Source organism: Saimiri boliviensis, chromosome 19, assembly GCF_048565385.1.
Source record: "Saimiri boliviensis isolate mSaiBol1 chromosome 19, mSaiBol1.pri, whole genome shotgun sequence".
In the NCBI taxonomy this organism is placed as follows: Eukaryota; Metazoa; Chordata; class Mammalia; order Primates; family Cebidae; genus Saimiri; species Saimiri boliviensis.
The window spans coordinates 17349796-17363927 of NC_133467.1; the positions used below are offsets into that span (position 1 = coordinate 17349796).

Below are 14132 nucleotides of genomic sequence, written 5' to 3' on the forward strand. Positions count from 1 at the left end.
GCTGTACATGGAGGATAATCTTCACCTCTGCCTCCACCTTTAAATTTGAACATTGAGACTGTGTTCCCCAGAAACTCATACAAATTAAAGAACCTAATGAAATACCCTTATTGACCAATCAATAAATATTTATTGAGTGACCTCTTTGGGGCAGAAATTGTGTGAGGGATACAAAGATAACAAAGAACTGTCCTCTGCCATCCAAGAGAGCACATTCTTCTAAGTAATGATGGACACATGAAAAGGCGGACACAACTCACCATTTCAGGAGCAGCAAGGGGCTCTGGGTCAGGTGCACAGACTCAGCCCCTTGTTCAGCCTGAGGGTAGAGGGTGAAGGCCCAGCCGGGCTTTCTGGCCCAGGATCTTACCTCAGCCTGCAAATGATTAGAAGTCAAGCAAAGGGAGGGAAGAAAATCCAGAAAGAAGGACTATTAGGAGTAAAAGCAATTACGGGAGAAAATCAGGACTACTTTAAGAACTGTAGTTAGGTCTCCTTGTAAGAGCAGAGGGTGACCCAGGGTTTGCTGAAAAAAGAAGCTGAAGAAATTATAAGCTACCAGGGGTGACCTCTTTGGAGGTTGGCACTTTATCCTGTAGGTACAGGGTGCCATAAACAGTTTAAGCTGGGGAAGTTGTGATTTGCTTTTCTCTTAGGATTATTAGTGTATTCAGAGGAGGAAGAGAAAACTGTCAGATGGATGGCATGGAGCCTCCTCTTTCAAAAGAAAAATTAACCATCAGAAATGTACCAGAACTGCCAACAGCTTCCGAAAATCAGTTACATAAATTATAAACCACAGGTCAGAGATTTGCTGCTCTGCATCAATGCAAAAATTATAATTTTGAAATCAAAATAGAAAACAAGAATGGATTTTTGCATCCAATAAACTGCCTTCTCCTTGGTACCATTCAAACTTGCAGATGTTCTCTCCAAAACAGTGTAATTGTGGTGGTGCCCCCACTCCAGCCTGCCTGTTGTAATGTTTCTATCTCAAGGATGTCCATTATGAAATTCAAAGTGAAATTATACAAATTCTCGGAGGATGTTGGCTTCACCCTACATTTATCCTTAAGTCCCAGATTCCAGGTACCTTGAGGCAACCAGCCCCGAATGGGCTCCTTAATCTTACCAGATGAAGCATGTGAAGCATGTGAGTATGTGAATGTGTGTGTGTGTATGTGTGAGTGAAGGGGCTGTCATGCTTCCAATTTTGCTAACTGCTTCACAGAAGAATAAAGCAATAGTCTTCTAGTGTCCCCTAAGTAACAGGGTTTCCTCCCCTAGCGCAGGCACCTCTCTGCACAAACCTACTGCCTCATGCTCCTGTGAGTGTGGAGAATTGAGAGCCTCTTTCAGAGCCAGAAGTGTCTCTGACAGTTCAATGCTCCTTAAGGCGGAGCTTCTCCAACAGGTCAGAGAAGTAGGGGATCAAGAGTCAGGGGAGAAATGGGAGCAAAATCCCCCAAATTCTGGCCACTTCCCTCTTACCAGTGGCTCTGCCTGTCCCCTGGAAGCCCCTGCATTAAGCTGCCACATGTCCCACACCCTTCCACCTACTGTAGGGCCCAGGACTCTCTTTTAGGGTGTGGGCAGAAATCCTGTGACCTGGCTGCCCTCTAACTCATGAGCCTTAGTCAATGAGTCTGCTGTGTGGCCAGCTTACTGAAGAGGGTTACATTTTTTTTTTAATGTAAGTTCTCAAGTCATCAGTCTGGTTTCCTAGAATTTCAGACAACCTGGGGAGGGGAGAGGGTTGTGTATGGGTTAGGGAAGAGAAAGGAGCAGGATTCTGAAATGGGGCTGTGTGAGCAGCGTGCTAATGGAGCCAGCTTCTGTTTAATTGTAAGCATCCTTCCATTGTTCCTCCCTCCACATTAAGTGGTGAGGGGATGCCAGACTGCCACAGCCTCCTCATATCCCACCCACACTGGCTTTCATCCTGCAGACTATTTTTGACTATGAACACAGAGCATTTGAATGCCTTTGAAATGAAATGAATGAATAAATAAACAAATAATCTTTCATTTTTTTAAGCTCTCCCTTGAAATGCCAATTTAGTCTATTATTCCTTTTAGCCCTTGTTGTAAGAATAAAAAAAAAAAAAAAAAAGTCTTGCCTGTATCCCAAGGGTTAAAGAAGCCAGGCGTGTGGGTAGGAGTGCAGAGAATAAATCCGGGCCTGTTTCGTTCATTTGTTCATCTGCTCTTCTCTCCTCCCTGGAGGCCCTTGGCTTTAGTCATTTCTGTCCCCATCACGCAGAAACTGTAGAGGGGTGCTTTCTTTCTTTCTTTTCTTTGTTAGGGTTCCTCCAGGCACAAAGAGATGTCATTGCTGCCACTGTGGGTGTGCAGCTGTGGGATGGGGATGGTGGGAGGCTGGCATCTCTCTTCAATTGAAATGCTTCCAATTATATGTGACTCAAGATAGGGGAAGCCCAGCTTCACATCTGAAGAAAGCTGAAACTTGCTTTTTATGACTTGATTAAAAACTACTTCTAACAGCTAGTGAGCAGCACCATAATCAGTCCTCCAGCTGCCTGGCCATGTGAGCAAGGCTTGGCCTTTCTGCCTCCTTAGGACTTAGTCATTGTACCCATAAAACAGCAGTCTTTCTGAAGAGGACTGCAAGGGTTTTGAAGAAAGCAGCTGGTGATGGAATGCCAGATCCCCCAGTGGTGGGTGGTTATGCCCTAGTCATGACCACCTGGCACTGGGTGTCCCTGCAGATTCACCTACACCCTTGGGGAGGGCATGTGGTTGCCCCTCAGCAAGAGCTTTGTGATTCCACCAGCTGAACTGGCCATCAATCCATCAGCAAAGTGCAAGACGGACATGACTGTGATGGAGGATGCTGTGGAGGTCAGGTGAGTCTGGCTTCAGGGCTGAGGCCTGAAATTGGCTTGGGAAGCAGAATGAGAAACTACCTGAAGGTTCTAGGTGCTGGGGAAGGAGTCACAACAACCTAAAAGGAAGAATTGGCAGGCGGCCTGCAAACTCCCCCTATGTTGTGCAAGGATCTGCTTTTTATCTGGGTCAGTATTGCACATCTCAAGGCTCATTCATTGGAAGAAGACATAAAGTTAGAGTTTGTAAGCACTTCTCACATACCCTAAGGACTGACAGGCAATAAAATGTTAATTTACTTGCCCAAGTTTAGACCTCTTTCTTTGACCAGGCGTTACAGACATGGCTCATTTCTCAGATACAGAGAATTGCCCAAAATTTGCTAGTTCAAGGCTTGGAGTATAGTTTGATCTTCAATTTTTATAAGAGAGAGTGAGATACAGTTCAGCTGACTAGATAGGAGCATGGAATGTAACACCACTTGTTGCTTCTAGAATCTCCTCGACTTCTTTCTGCCTCCCACTCTTTCTCCCCACAGAGAGGAGCTGATGACTTCATCCTCCTTCGACAGCCTGGAGGTTCTCTTAGACTCCTTCGGGCCAGTGCGGGACTGCAGCAAAGACAACGGAGGCTGCAGTAAGAATTTCCGCTGCATTTCAGACCGCAAGCTGGACTCCACTGGTTGCGTGGTAGGTCCGCCCTGCCAAGCTAGTAGTTTTTGTTTGGGGGATGGGGAGGAAGGCACAGGGGAAGACGCAATGCTGGTATATATGTAAAAATGTGGTGTGATCCCCAGCTGCAAACACCGGCTGGTGTAAATTAGTGATTTTCTCTTGATAAGGATGAGAAGCTACTCATGAGTCAGTCAGTCAAGAAGTTCTTATGGAGCACCTACTATGTGCACTATAACTATTCAAGAAAAAATTTAGTTGATGAGACCTAAGTAACTGCTTAATAGGATGACACTGACTCTAAATGTAATAGAAAAATTTAGGAGAAAACTACCTAAAGCTAGAGTAATGAAGGAAGCAAGTAATGCCAGGAATGCTAGTGAGAAAATAAAAAATAATAATATAAGAAAACTGTGGCCGGGAGCAGTTGCTCAAGCCTGTGATCCCAGCACTTTGGGAGGCTGAGGTGGGTGGATCACGAGGTCAAGAGATCGAGACCATCCTGGTCAACATAGTAAATCCCCGTCTCTACTAAAAATACAAAAAAATTAGCTGGGCATGGTGACACGTGCCTGTAATCCCAGCTACTCAGGAGGCTGAGGCAGGAGAATTGCCTGAACCCAGGAGGCGGAGGTTGTGGTGAGCCGAGGTCACGCCATTGCACTCCAGCCTGGGTAACAAGAGCAAAACTCTGTCTCAAAAAAAAAAGAAAGAAAGAAAAAAGAAAACTGTCCCCTCTGTGACCATAGCAATGAGCACCTGCTTCTTAAGAGGTGGGCTTTTATAATACTTCGTGATCAGCTCTATGGACTTCATTTACTGTGGCTGACTCATACCTGTAATCCCAATGCTTTGGGAGGTCGAGGTGAGAGAGTCACTTGTGGCCCAGGGTTTGAGACCAGCCTGAGCAACATAGCGAGACCCTCATCTATACAAAAAATATAATACATTAGCTGGGCATGGCAGTTTATGCTGATGGTCTTACCTACTCTGGAGGTTGAGGCAGAAGGATTCCCTGAGCCCAGGAGTTCAAGGCCACAATGAGCTATGATTTCACCACTGTGCTTCAACCTGGGCAACAGAGTGAGACCCTGTCTCTTAAAAACAGTGATACTATTAACAAGTAAGACGATTTGGGCTAAAGTGAACTAAGCTGTCTCCCACATCGTGGATGTGAAGACTGTACTGCGCCATGCAGAGAAATGGAGGCAGGAGCAGCGGAAGCCTTTGACTGCTGGCTCCTTTATGTGGGCCATTCTTATGCCCATCAGCACTATTGTCTGTTTCCATCCCTCCCTTCTTTGAAGGCAGAATGATACAGTCCTCAAGAGCGGAGAGGGAATGGGACAGAGGAGGCAGGGAGGAAAGTCATTCAGACTGAGAGCAAAGAAGAAGACATGATTCACTGGTAGCCCTACTGGATTGGGGGTTGGAGCAGGAGCCTCCAGTTCTGGGGAAGATGTGGTGCCCCATCTCACTTCCCAGTCTGACAGCTGTGCTATATGAGAGGACCCTGAGCAAGGGCAAGCTGTGAGGATGATGCCATCTTTCCCCTCCCCTATTCCCCATCACCGAGCACCGGCTCTGTTCAGGGAGCTGCTCTCAATCAAAGACAGATATGTGCTGGTGCAGGGTGGAGAGCTCCCAGCCCTGAGGCCTCCCCAAACTTTAACTGATGAGGCAGCAGTTGACAGGAGGCTGATTCATCTGAGAAGGAGGAGAAAATGAAGAAAAAGAAAGGGAGAGAGAGGGCTCTCAGGGGCAGGTAGGAGGAGAACCTGCAGGTTCATCCTAAGGAGGGGAAAGAAGAACAGGAAGGACTGTCAGGAAAATGCAAAGAACAGTGTTCTTTAGGTCGTGGTGGCCAAGGGGGAAACTGTTGTCCCACAGTGCTGCCTTCCCTTCGGCTGGTCCACTTCCACCTGTCTTAAGCAATGAGCTCCCAGCTGGGATCCTCAGGAGACAATTTTACTATCTAATGGAGCTCCCAGCTGAGACACTTTTTAAAAAAGCTATTTGGCTTATATTCCTTCATCCAGATTTCAGCCTTTCATTTCTTATTACTGTCTGGAGTCATTCTAAGTGCTGAAATACTGTGTTCACACGTGCGCCTCTCTCCCCGCCTCTGTAGCCACCGCAGTATGAGTCTGAGCGTGCACTTGCATTAGCAGACACACACAGGTACAGGCTTTCCCTCTCTTGCCACTTCTCTGCCCCTTCCTGAGTCTTCCCGTCAGATGCCTTCTGTTGGTGATCCTAGCCCCTTTTACTTGGCACGTAGCTGTGCTGATGGATTTTTGTACTTTTAACAGTGATCTGTGAGACAGAGCTAGCAGGAATAGTTCTGATGAATATGCATTTGCAATAAGGCTGCTGCATTTTAGAATTGGAGCCACTGCAGAAAGTCACCCAGTTATACCAGTATTTGGTATTAGCATAACACTTAGAAGCCACTGGATGACATGGCTGCTGGAGAAGGAGGAGTAGGCAGATTGGCAGACACACTCAGTTTCTTTTTTTCTTATTGGATGTGAACCATAGGCTTCCTGAGTCAGGAGGGCTCATGGGTGAGAGCCAATGTGTCCCATCATGACCCTTGTTACCCCACTGAGAAGGTCAGAGACTTGACTTTGAACCTGACCTGTCTCCAGTGAGCATCGGTGCTGTCCTAAAGCTCTGATGTATCATCAGAGTGGTCCCTTGTCATGTGGAAGTGGACCAGGGGCAAAGGCATCAGGCGAACAAACTGCAGGGTGCGGAGAGTTGGCCCGCCTTCCTCCTCTCCACATAAACTTTACTTTCAGTCCTCTGGGTGCTGAACTGAAAGGCTTCCCAAGAAAGGCCTATTTTTGTGAAAGGAGAGATGAGAAACTCTGAACACGCTGTCTCTTAAGGAACCTAAGGAAGGAGCAAAGATATGAGCAGAGACAGAGCATGTGCCTTTATATTTTCCTGGCTGAATTCAAACCTGACAGGTGGGATTCATGTTTGGTCCACATAGGCTGCTCAACCTTCATTCCTTCTAGGAAGCAGGACACATTTCTCAGTTATGCATGGACTCCCACAGGGTTAATTGCTACACAGTTAATTGCCCTGTTGTTTATGTAGTCTCTGAGGACAGGAAACAAATATCTGTGAAAGGCACAGACCTGTACAAACCACAGTCACACCATTCCAAGCCAGACTGCTCTCCAACAGCCACCGACTGCTGAAATTTCATGAGGGATCCCAGAGCAGAGGTCAGCTACTCACTGCTGATGACCAAATCTTACTCATTGTTCTTTGCGTACAAGGTAAGAGCTGTTCCTTACTGGTGCTGTACAAGAGTAGCAGTTCTCTGGTCTATTGAGTGAGCCCTATAGGGTCTTTCAAGAGTTCTTAAATCTTACTGCTTCTGTAACAAATTGCCACAGATTTAGTGGGTATAGGTTATGCGCATTTATTGACTTACAACCCTGTAGATGAGAATTCAACATGGATTCCACTGGGCTAAAATCAAGATGTCACCAGGACTGCAATTCTTTCTGGAGGCTCTAGAAGGAATCCCTCTTGCCTTTTGCAGATTCTAGAGTTCACCCATATTTCTTGACACATGACTCTTCTCCATATTTAAAGCCAGCAACAGTGCATTTTTCTGACCATTGGTCTGCAGCACATCCCCTCTCTCTCCAATTCTGCCTCCCTCTTCTACTTTCAAGGACTCTTGTGAGTGAGCCCACCTAGATAATTCAGGATAATCTCCCCATTTCAAGAGCCTTAATTTAATCATATTTGCAAAGTCGCTTTTGCCATGTAAGGTGGTATCTTCACAGATTTCTAGCATTATGCCAGGGATGTCATTGGAGGAAGCATCCATGGGAAATGGCAGTGGGGATTGGAGCAGGCTTGGCTGGCAGGATTCCAGCTTCCCTGCTCTGAACTTCAGCCAGATGTCTTCACTCTTATCAAGTCTACCTATTGAGGTTTCATATAAAATGTTACTTGAATTTTTGAAAATGATTTTTAATGCAATACAAAGAAGAAGAAATAATAATAAGAAGAAGAAGAAGAAAAGAAGAAAGAAGAAAGAAGGCCCATGCCCTAATGCTCCTTCTTTATCTTCCCACTCATTCTGAAAGTGGCCAGAAAATGCCTTGGCTTTGTAATTCATAAGACTGTACACAAGTGAGCAGACTGTGCCATGGATGGGGAGTGGTCAGCTACCGACTTCCTCATGTGTTGAATACAAGACCTTCCTTGCTGGAGCATTATGCTCTAATAAGCTTCGAATTACCCAGTGACCCTGCCACCCTTCCCTCTGTAGACATGCTGTCTACAGTGGTATCCCATGAAATGTGTCATTTCACCTCTACTGTAGCCCAGATGTGCGGAGACCATCACGGATTGCCATCTCTCTTTCTCTCTGTAGGACAGTAAGCAGAACAGTATGCCTCAGAGGCTTCCAGAGAAATGGAGGCAGGAAGCTATCACTGCTGAAATATAAATTCAACTCTATCAAACTTTTCCCCTTGGGAGAAGTCCTGCATAGCTTGAGCCCACATGTCAGAGCCCATCAAAAAGTTTGGGAATTATTATTTGTGAAAGAAGTGAGATTGCCATCTAGTAAAAGACAGCCTGTTTCTAGTAGGAATTATAGTTGTGTATCTTATGAATCATCTAGGTAAGGTGAGGTAGGCCCGGCTGCAGAAATCTATCCCTTTTCTCCCAGAGGTTCAGAATATGCCCATGTGTTTCTCTCTCATACTCATCTGCCAACAGAGCACCCACTTCATATCCTGGAACTGAAGCATGCATCTTAGTGAGTCTTAGTGAGATTCGACCAGCCTCCTAAGTAATTAATCAACCAAAAATCATTGGTAGGAGAAGAGGGGAAAGATGGCAAAGACAAGGAGTTGACTGAGAAAAATCATTTTAATCTCATTAGCAAATTATGCCTTAGACCTCTAATAAGTCAAGAAATCATGAACATCTCATGAAAGATGATTAACCTTGTGTATTTTAGGGGTCACTGAAATATGAGCTCATTTGTTCAACCTTTTTGATGGGGAATAGCTGTGGCCATAATAAATGGAGTTTTCTTCCTAAGCCTGTAGTTTATAAAGTCCCTGGGAATGCTAAATATAACCTATGCGAAGAAGGGTTAATATAATATATGACCTTGGGGCTCTCTCCTGAGCAAACAGCTCTCTTTCAAGGAGTAAGTGGAGGGATTGTCCATGGCAATGAGAAAAGAATATCCAGCCCTTGCAAACAGTAAATGCATGCTTCTCCTGGAGGCAGGATTTCTTCCTGACAGCAGGGCTCTGGCTACAAACACTTCTGAGAAGAAGGGCATGGTTTGGAGACTCTGGTTTCTTTGTATTTAGCTATAGATTTTGAGGGAACCCAGAATGTGGATGTAACAGCAGAAAGAAGATTCAGGCAAAAAACAAAACAAATTTATACCATAGGAAACTCCTTAAAGAATATGTGTTCTGGTTCCCAAGGGTTAAGAAGAAAACTATTTTGGGTTTTAGCCTTTTTTTCCTGGAAATTTTTCTAAAATGTTTTACTCTGAACTGCAGCCCAAGGAAGTTACAGTGCAGTAGAAATAATTGCATCTTTTTCAGTGATTGAGGATCCTGACTCGCCATCAAGGCCATCACTCTGGACAGTTTATGTTTTGTCCTAAAATATTTACACTCATAGTATTTTGGCATTTTGTGTGTGTGTATGCATGCATGACTCTGTGTTTGTGTGTGTGTGTGTGTGTGTGTGTGTGTGTATTTGAAAAGAGAGAGAAGAAAAGAGAGAAAGAAAATACTAGTCTCAATCTACAAATCCATAACTGACCCCAGAATATACTCAGGAATTCCTTAAAGCATTCAACAAATCTACAGGATCGCTTTCCTTTGTTGCCACATTGACTTTGTTTCTTTAGGGATTCTCATGAATCCAGGTTTTATCATACTAGAGAAGCAGCATGGCGGAATGGATGGAAAACGCACATGCTTTCAGGTCACACAATCTAGGCCCAATGTCGGATCGTGCCATTTTCCACCACTGTGACCCCAACAAGTTACCTTGTCTTTCTGAGTCTAATTTTGTTCATCTTTAAATTGTGGAAGATAAAATGTACCTGTGTTATTGGGTTGAAGATACATATGTAGACCATTCTACACAACAAATTGCTTAATTTCTGATAGCTGTTAGTACTATTTTTGGCTTTACTGATAAGAAAAAAAAAAAAAAAACTTGGACAAGGCGGCTAACTGTCTTTTCTCCAAGTCTCCTAAGAAAGTAGGACTTTCAGCTAGTCCAATTTGGGATAGCAATGGTCATTTAGACATTAAGGCCAGGCAAGATGTGGTTTTCAGATTGTGAAACAAAGCCTGCTCGTGTTTCATTCAATGAAGTCTTTGTCAAAAATCATGCTTGAAGGAGAACTCTGAAAAAAAGTGGGTGTTTGAAAGAGGGGAAGTACTGGCTGGTGACTGAGATAGCCAGCTGGTACAAGGGCTGAAACTATGTGAGGTGGGAATACCTGGAGGACTGGCTTTATCTGTTTAATGGCTTCTAGCAAGCTGTCTAGAAGGAGGGAAAAAGAAAAAGAAAAACAAACAAACAAACAAACAAACAAAAAAACCTCATGGCAACCAGTGCAGGCAGCCCATTTAATTCCAATGAAACTTTGATGTCTTCTGTGTTTCTATCGTGCATCCATGCCTGGGCAGTGCTGAAGCCAGCTCCATCTGGCCTAACAGCTGGATGGCCAAGGAACTTGATGGGTGGGAGCAAAACCCGGGGTGCAATCCTCAGCCGCCTCATTTGCTTGTTTACCATCATCTGGAACAGCTGGGTTTTCACAGCATGGGGCAGCCTCTGGAAACTTCTTTAAATGCTGTCACCTTCTAGCACTCCGGCCGCCTTCATGGGGGAGAAATGGGGATGGACCAGGCTGGGAGCCTGGTGGCCCACAGGGACCATTTGTTTGGGAAATTATAGAATTAGTGTTAGCAAACAATGCTTATCCTGCCGTATCATCTTCAGCTAAGAAAGAGGAGGAAGGACAGATGAGTTTTCAGAGGCATGCCGACAGCAGCTCTGGGCTACTAAGGCAAGGTGCTTGGCAGCAAAGGGAAAGTGGAAACCAGGCAGTAGGGAGGGAGGGGAGATGTGTAATACTGTGTTTCATTGAGTTTAGAAAGTTTTGTTTTAGTTTGGTATTGGTTTTGGAGGAGCGTTAACCAGTTGATGGTATGTATATAGCATAGTCATTAAAAGCCCCGGCTTTGGAGTCAGATCTGGACAGATCCCCAGCTCTGCCCCATTCTTTCTGCTTGACCTTGTGCAAGTTATTTACCAACTTCCAGGCTGTTAGGAAGGATCGGCTCTAATGCAAATGTACAGAATCTGTTGCACAAGCAGAAGGAACAGGATGGGGAATAAATGTCATTGACTTTTAAACAGAGCCCAGTACAGTGAGAAGAGTTCGTGAATTAATTGGCAACGTTAATGGTTTCCTTATCTCTAAATAGGGATAATATAGGGTGTTGTGAGATAAAATACCTCAAGTACTTAAGCTTTGTGCCCAGCCCCTCGTAAGTGTTCAGTAAATGGTGACTGCTGTGTAAACGGCTGAGTATGGTGTGAGCTATTGATGAAGCAGCTAAGTCATGGACTCCACAGGCAAGCATGGTTCTGCCAGGAGCTGCTGTGTGACTTTAGGAAAGTGAAACTCTCTGTGCCTCAGTTGCCTAATATGTAAAATGGGATGATCATACTGCTTACCTCCTGGGGATGTTGTGAAGGTCACATGAGTTACAGAGCAAGTTTGACTTACTCTCTGCCTGGCATGTAATAGGTGATGTGTAAGTGCTGCAATTGCTCACCAAGTCGTTTTGTCTTTTCCTGGGAAAAGGAATCTCTTCTTAGATTTTCTCTTTGCTGTAATTCCTGGGGAGTAGATTATTGAGGACCAGGTAGAGCAGAGAAGCTAAATATTTTGCATTAAAAGTATCCAGCCAAACCAAAGTGCAGCACCTGTGGGTGATCATATAGTGGGTACCCTTGTCTGTGTGTCTTCCAAAGAACATCCCTGACACAGGAAGGTGATGATACAGCTACTCCCACTATGAGCGCAAACCCCCTCCAAGCTTATAGGGAAATTTCACTTCTTACTTCAGGCTAGAAGCCCTGGATCCATCTGTTCCCTCCACCACTGCTGTTTGGTACCAGTGTTGATAACGGACTTTAGACATTAAAAAAAAAAAAAAAAAAAAAAAAAATCTCTTAATTCCAAAGCCAAACAGCAGCACTGCTTTTGGGTAGCCCAAAGGAATCTTTGCAAATGCGTTCTAATTCTGGCCAATCACTTCTATTCTCCTGCCAGCCAGAGGCCCATTTGGGAGGCCAGCACACCTTGGCTCTGTCTTACTGCAATGCTCTCTTCCAGCCTTTTTGGAAGAAGTGTCTTTAATACAAATGTGTGTGATCAGTGTCCAGAGAGAAGCAGCAAGATGTCAAAAAAGGTCACTTGTTTTTTCAAAGAAGTCCACCGCAGTGGGAAATTTGTGGATTACTTGCCAATGTTAATAGTTTCAAGGCTGAGTGCTACAAATTAGTGTCAGTGATTACACTCAGTTTCCAGAGACCTCAGTTCCCTGGTTCACACATCTACTTGGATGCTTTCTGATTGTGCCAGTGCCCCTCCGGACTCAGTCCCATGAAGGACAGCTCCGGCTGCTATGACCGCCACATCGGGGTGGACTGTTCCGACGGCTTCAACGGCGGCTGTGAGCAGCTGTGCCTCCAGCAGATGGCGCCCTTCCCGGATGACCCCACCTTGTACAACATTCTCATGTTCTGTGGGTGAGTTGAGCTGCCAGCGAGGCCACCTGGCGTCCATCTGTCCCAGGACACAGGACTATCAATGCTAAACCCAGGAAATGTGCACGAGTAGGTCACCCTAGGTCATCCCTTAGTTTCTGAGGAAAGATCCTCTGGGACAGGAGGAGGAATATTTTTAAAGTCCGAGTTGGGTGGGACCTAAGTCTAGTCCAACCCCTATAGATGGGGAAACTGAGTCTGGGGTATTTCCCTGCAAGTGGAAGTTAACTACATGGTTTACTTAAATCATCCTCCAATTAAACGAGCATTTTCCAAGTTGTGTTTTGAAAGGCTATGTTAATTAGGTGTTTTGTGACAAAAGGTTTTCATAGTTTAAAACTTAGGAAAGAGTGTGCAAAACTAGTCAATTCTCAAAAAAGGGGGGTGGTCTTTAGACAAATGGAAACTTCTCTAAATTCTGCCCCCAAAGTCCCAGCATTGCATGCAGCCACTCCTCCTGAGGCACAGTTATTCCTCTGGGTAAAAAGCACTTTCCTGCAGACCAGCTCTTTCACCCACCCCAGTTCATCTCTTCTCAGGATTACTCTGTAAGAGAGCAGGGCAGGCAATGCAACCTCATTTTACAGATGGGAAAACTAATGCACAGTGAGGTTAAATGACTCCCTCAAAGCTGGGAAGGTGATAAGTGAGAAAATTCAGACTAGAATCAGGTACTCTCGGATTTCTTTTCTTTTTTGAGATGGAGTTTTGCTCTCACTGCACAAACTGGAGTGCAATGGCACAATCTTGGCTCATTGCAACCTCCACCTTCTGGGTTCAAGCAATTCTCCTGACTCAGCCTCTTGAGTAGCTGGGTAGACAGGTGTGCACCACCACGCCCAGCTAATTTTTTTGTATTTTTAGTAGAAACGGGGTTTCACCATGTTAGCCATGGCTAGTCTCAAACTCCTGACCTCAGGTGATCCGCCCACCTCGGTCTCCCAAAGTGCTGGGATTACAGGCATGAGCCACCATGCCTGGTCCCTCCGTGATTTTTTTAAAGTTCTGTGATTCTTTCAAAATTTAAATTTACACTGCTGACTGGAATTATATTTAAAAACATTTTATGCTATATTTATAAAGTAAACAAAGATTCAGCTATTCTTCTACAGCCATAGTTAGCTTGTCTGTCCTTTCCCCACTCTCTGTTCTCCCCACTCCCTCCCCTCGCCCCTCTCCTCTCTCTTCCGGTCTGCTAAGGACCAAATTTACTTTATGCCACATACTGTGCCGACCACTGAGCTGCAAAGATAAATAACACATAGTTCTTGCCCTCAAGGATCTCACAGTCTGACAGGCTTGCATTGAAAATCAGTGTTTACAGTCATAAAACTAGGCTGGATTGTTGCCAAAGCCAGTGCCTGCTGAATAATCATGAAATGTTATTTTACTGTGTTTTGTTTTATTTCTTTGTAATTGAGCCATTTTCATGTTCAGTTTCTTGTAAACTCTTATACCATAAATGGAAGCTTGCTCTAAATCTTAATATATTCACTGTAATGTTATCATCAGGGTTGGCCCATTTCAATTAACAGAGGTCAATTCAGCCAAAGTTACCTAAGTTTAATTAATAAACATACATTTGAGCACCTACTTTGCACAGAGAACATTGGGTGTCAGATGTAGGTGGAAGAACGGGATATCTGACCTGGTCTCTCCCCTCAAAGAAGTTTACGGTGGGCTACACGGCCAGGAGAATGGGGAGATGAGGCAGCATGGAAGGGGAGGCTGTCCAGATGTTCATGGT

The 14132-nt window shown here is 44.8% G+C and overlaps 1 protein-coding gene across 3 annotated transcripts in view; it reads left to right on the forward strand.

Annotated features, from left to right (window-relative positions):
* The window catches only part of ASTN1 (astrotactin 1), a 318993-nt gene that overhangs the window by 222862 nt on the left and 81999 nt on the right, over positions 1–14132 (forward strand). For all 3 annotated transcript variants that reach the window (XM_074389834.1, XM_074389833.1, XM_003925340.4), the window contains exons 10-12: positions 2729–2866; positions 3385–3535; positions 12201–12367. In XM_074389834.1, the coding sequence (XP_074245935.1) occupies positions 2729–2866; positions 3385–3535; positions 12201–12367 (456 nt within the window). The remainder of the gene's footprint in view (positions 1–2728; positions 2867–3384; positions 3536–12200; positions 12368–14132) is intronic.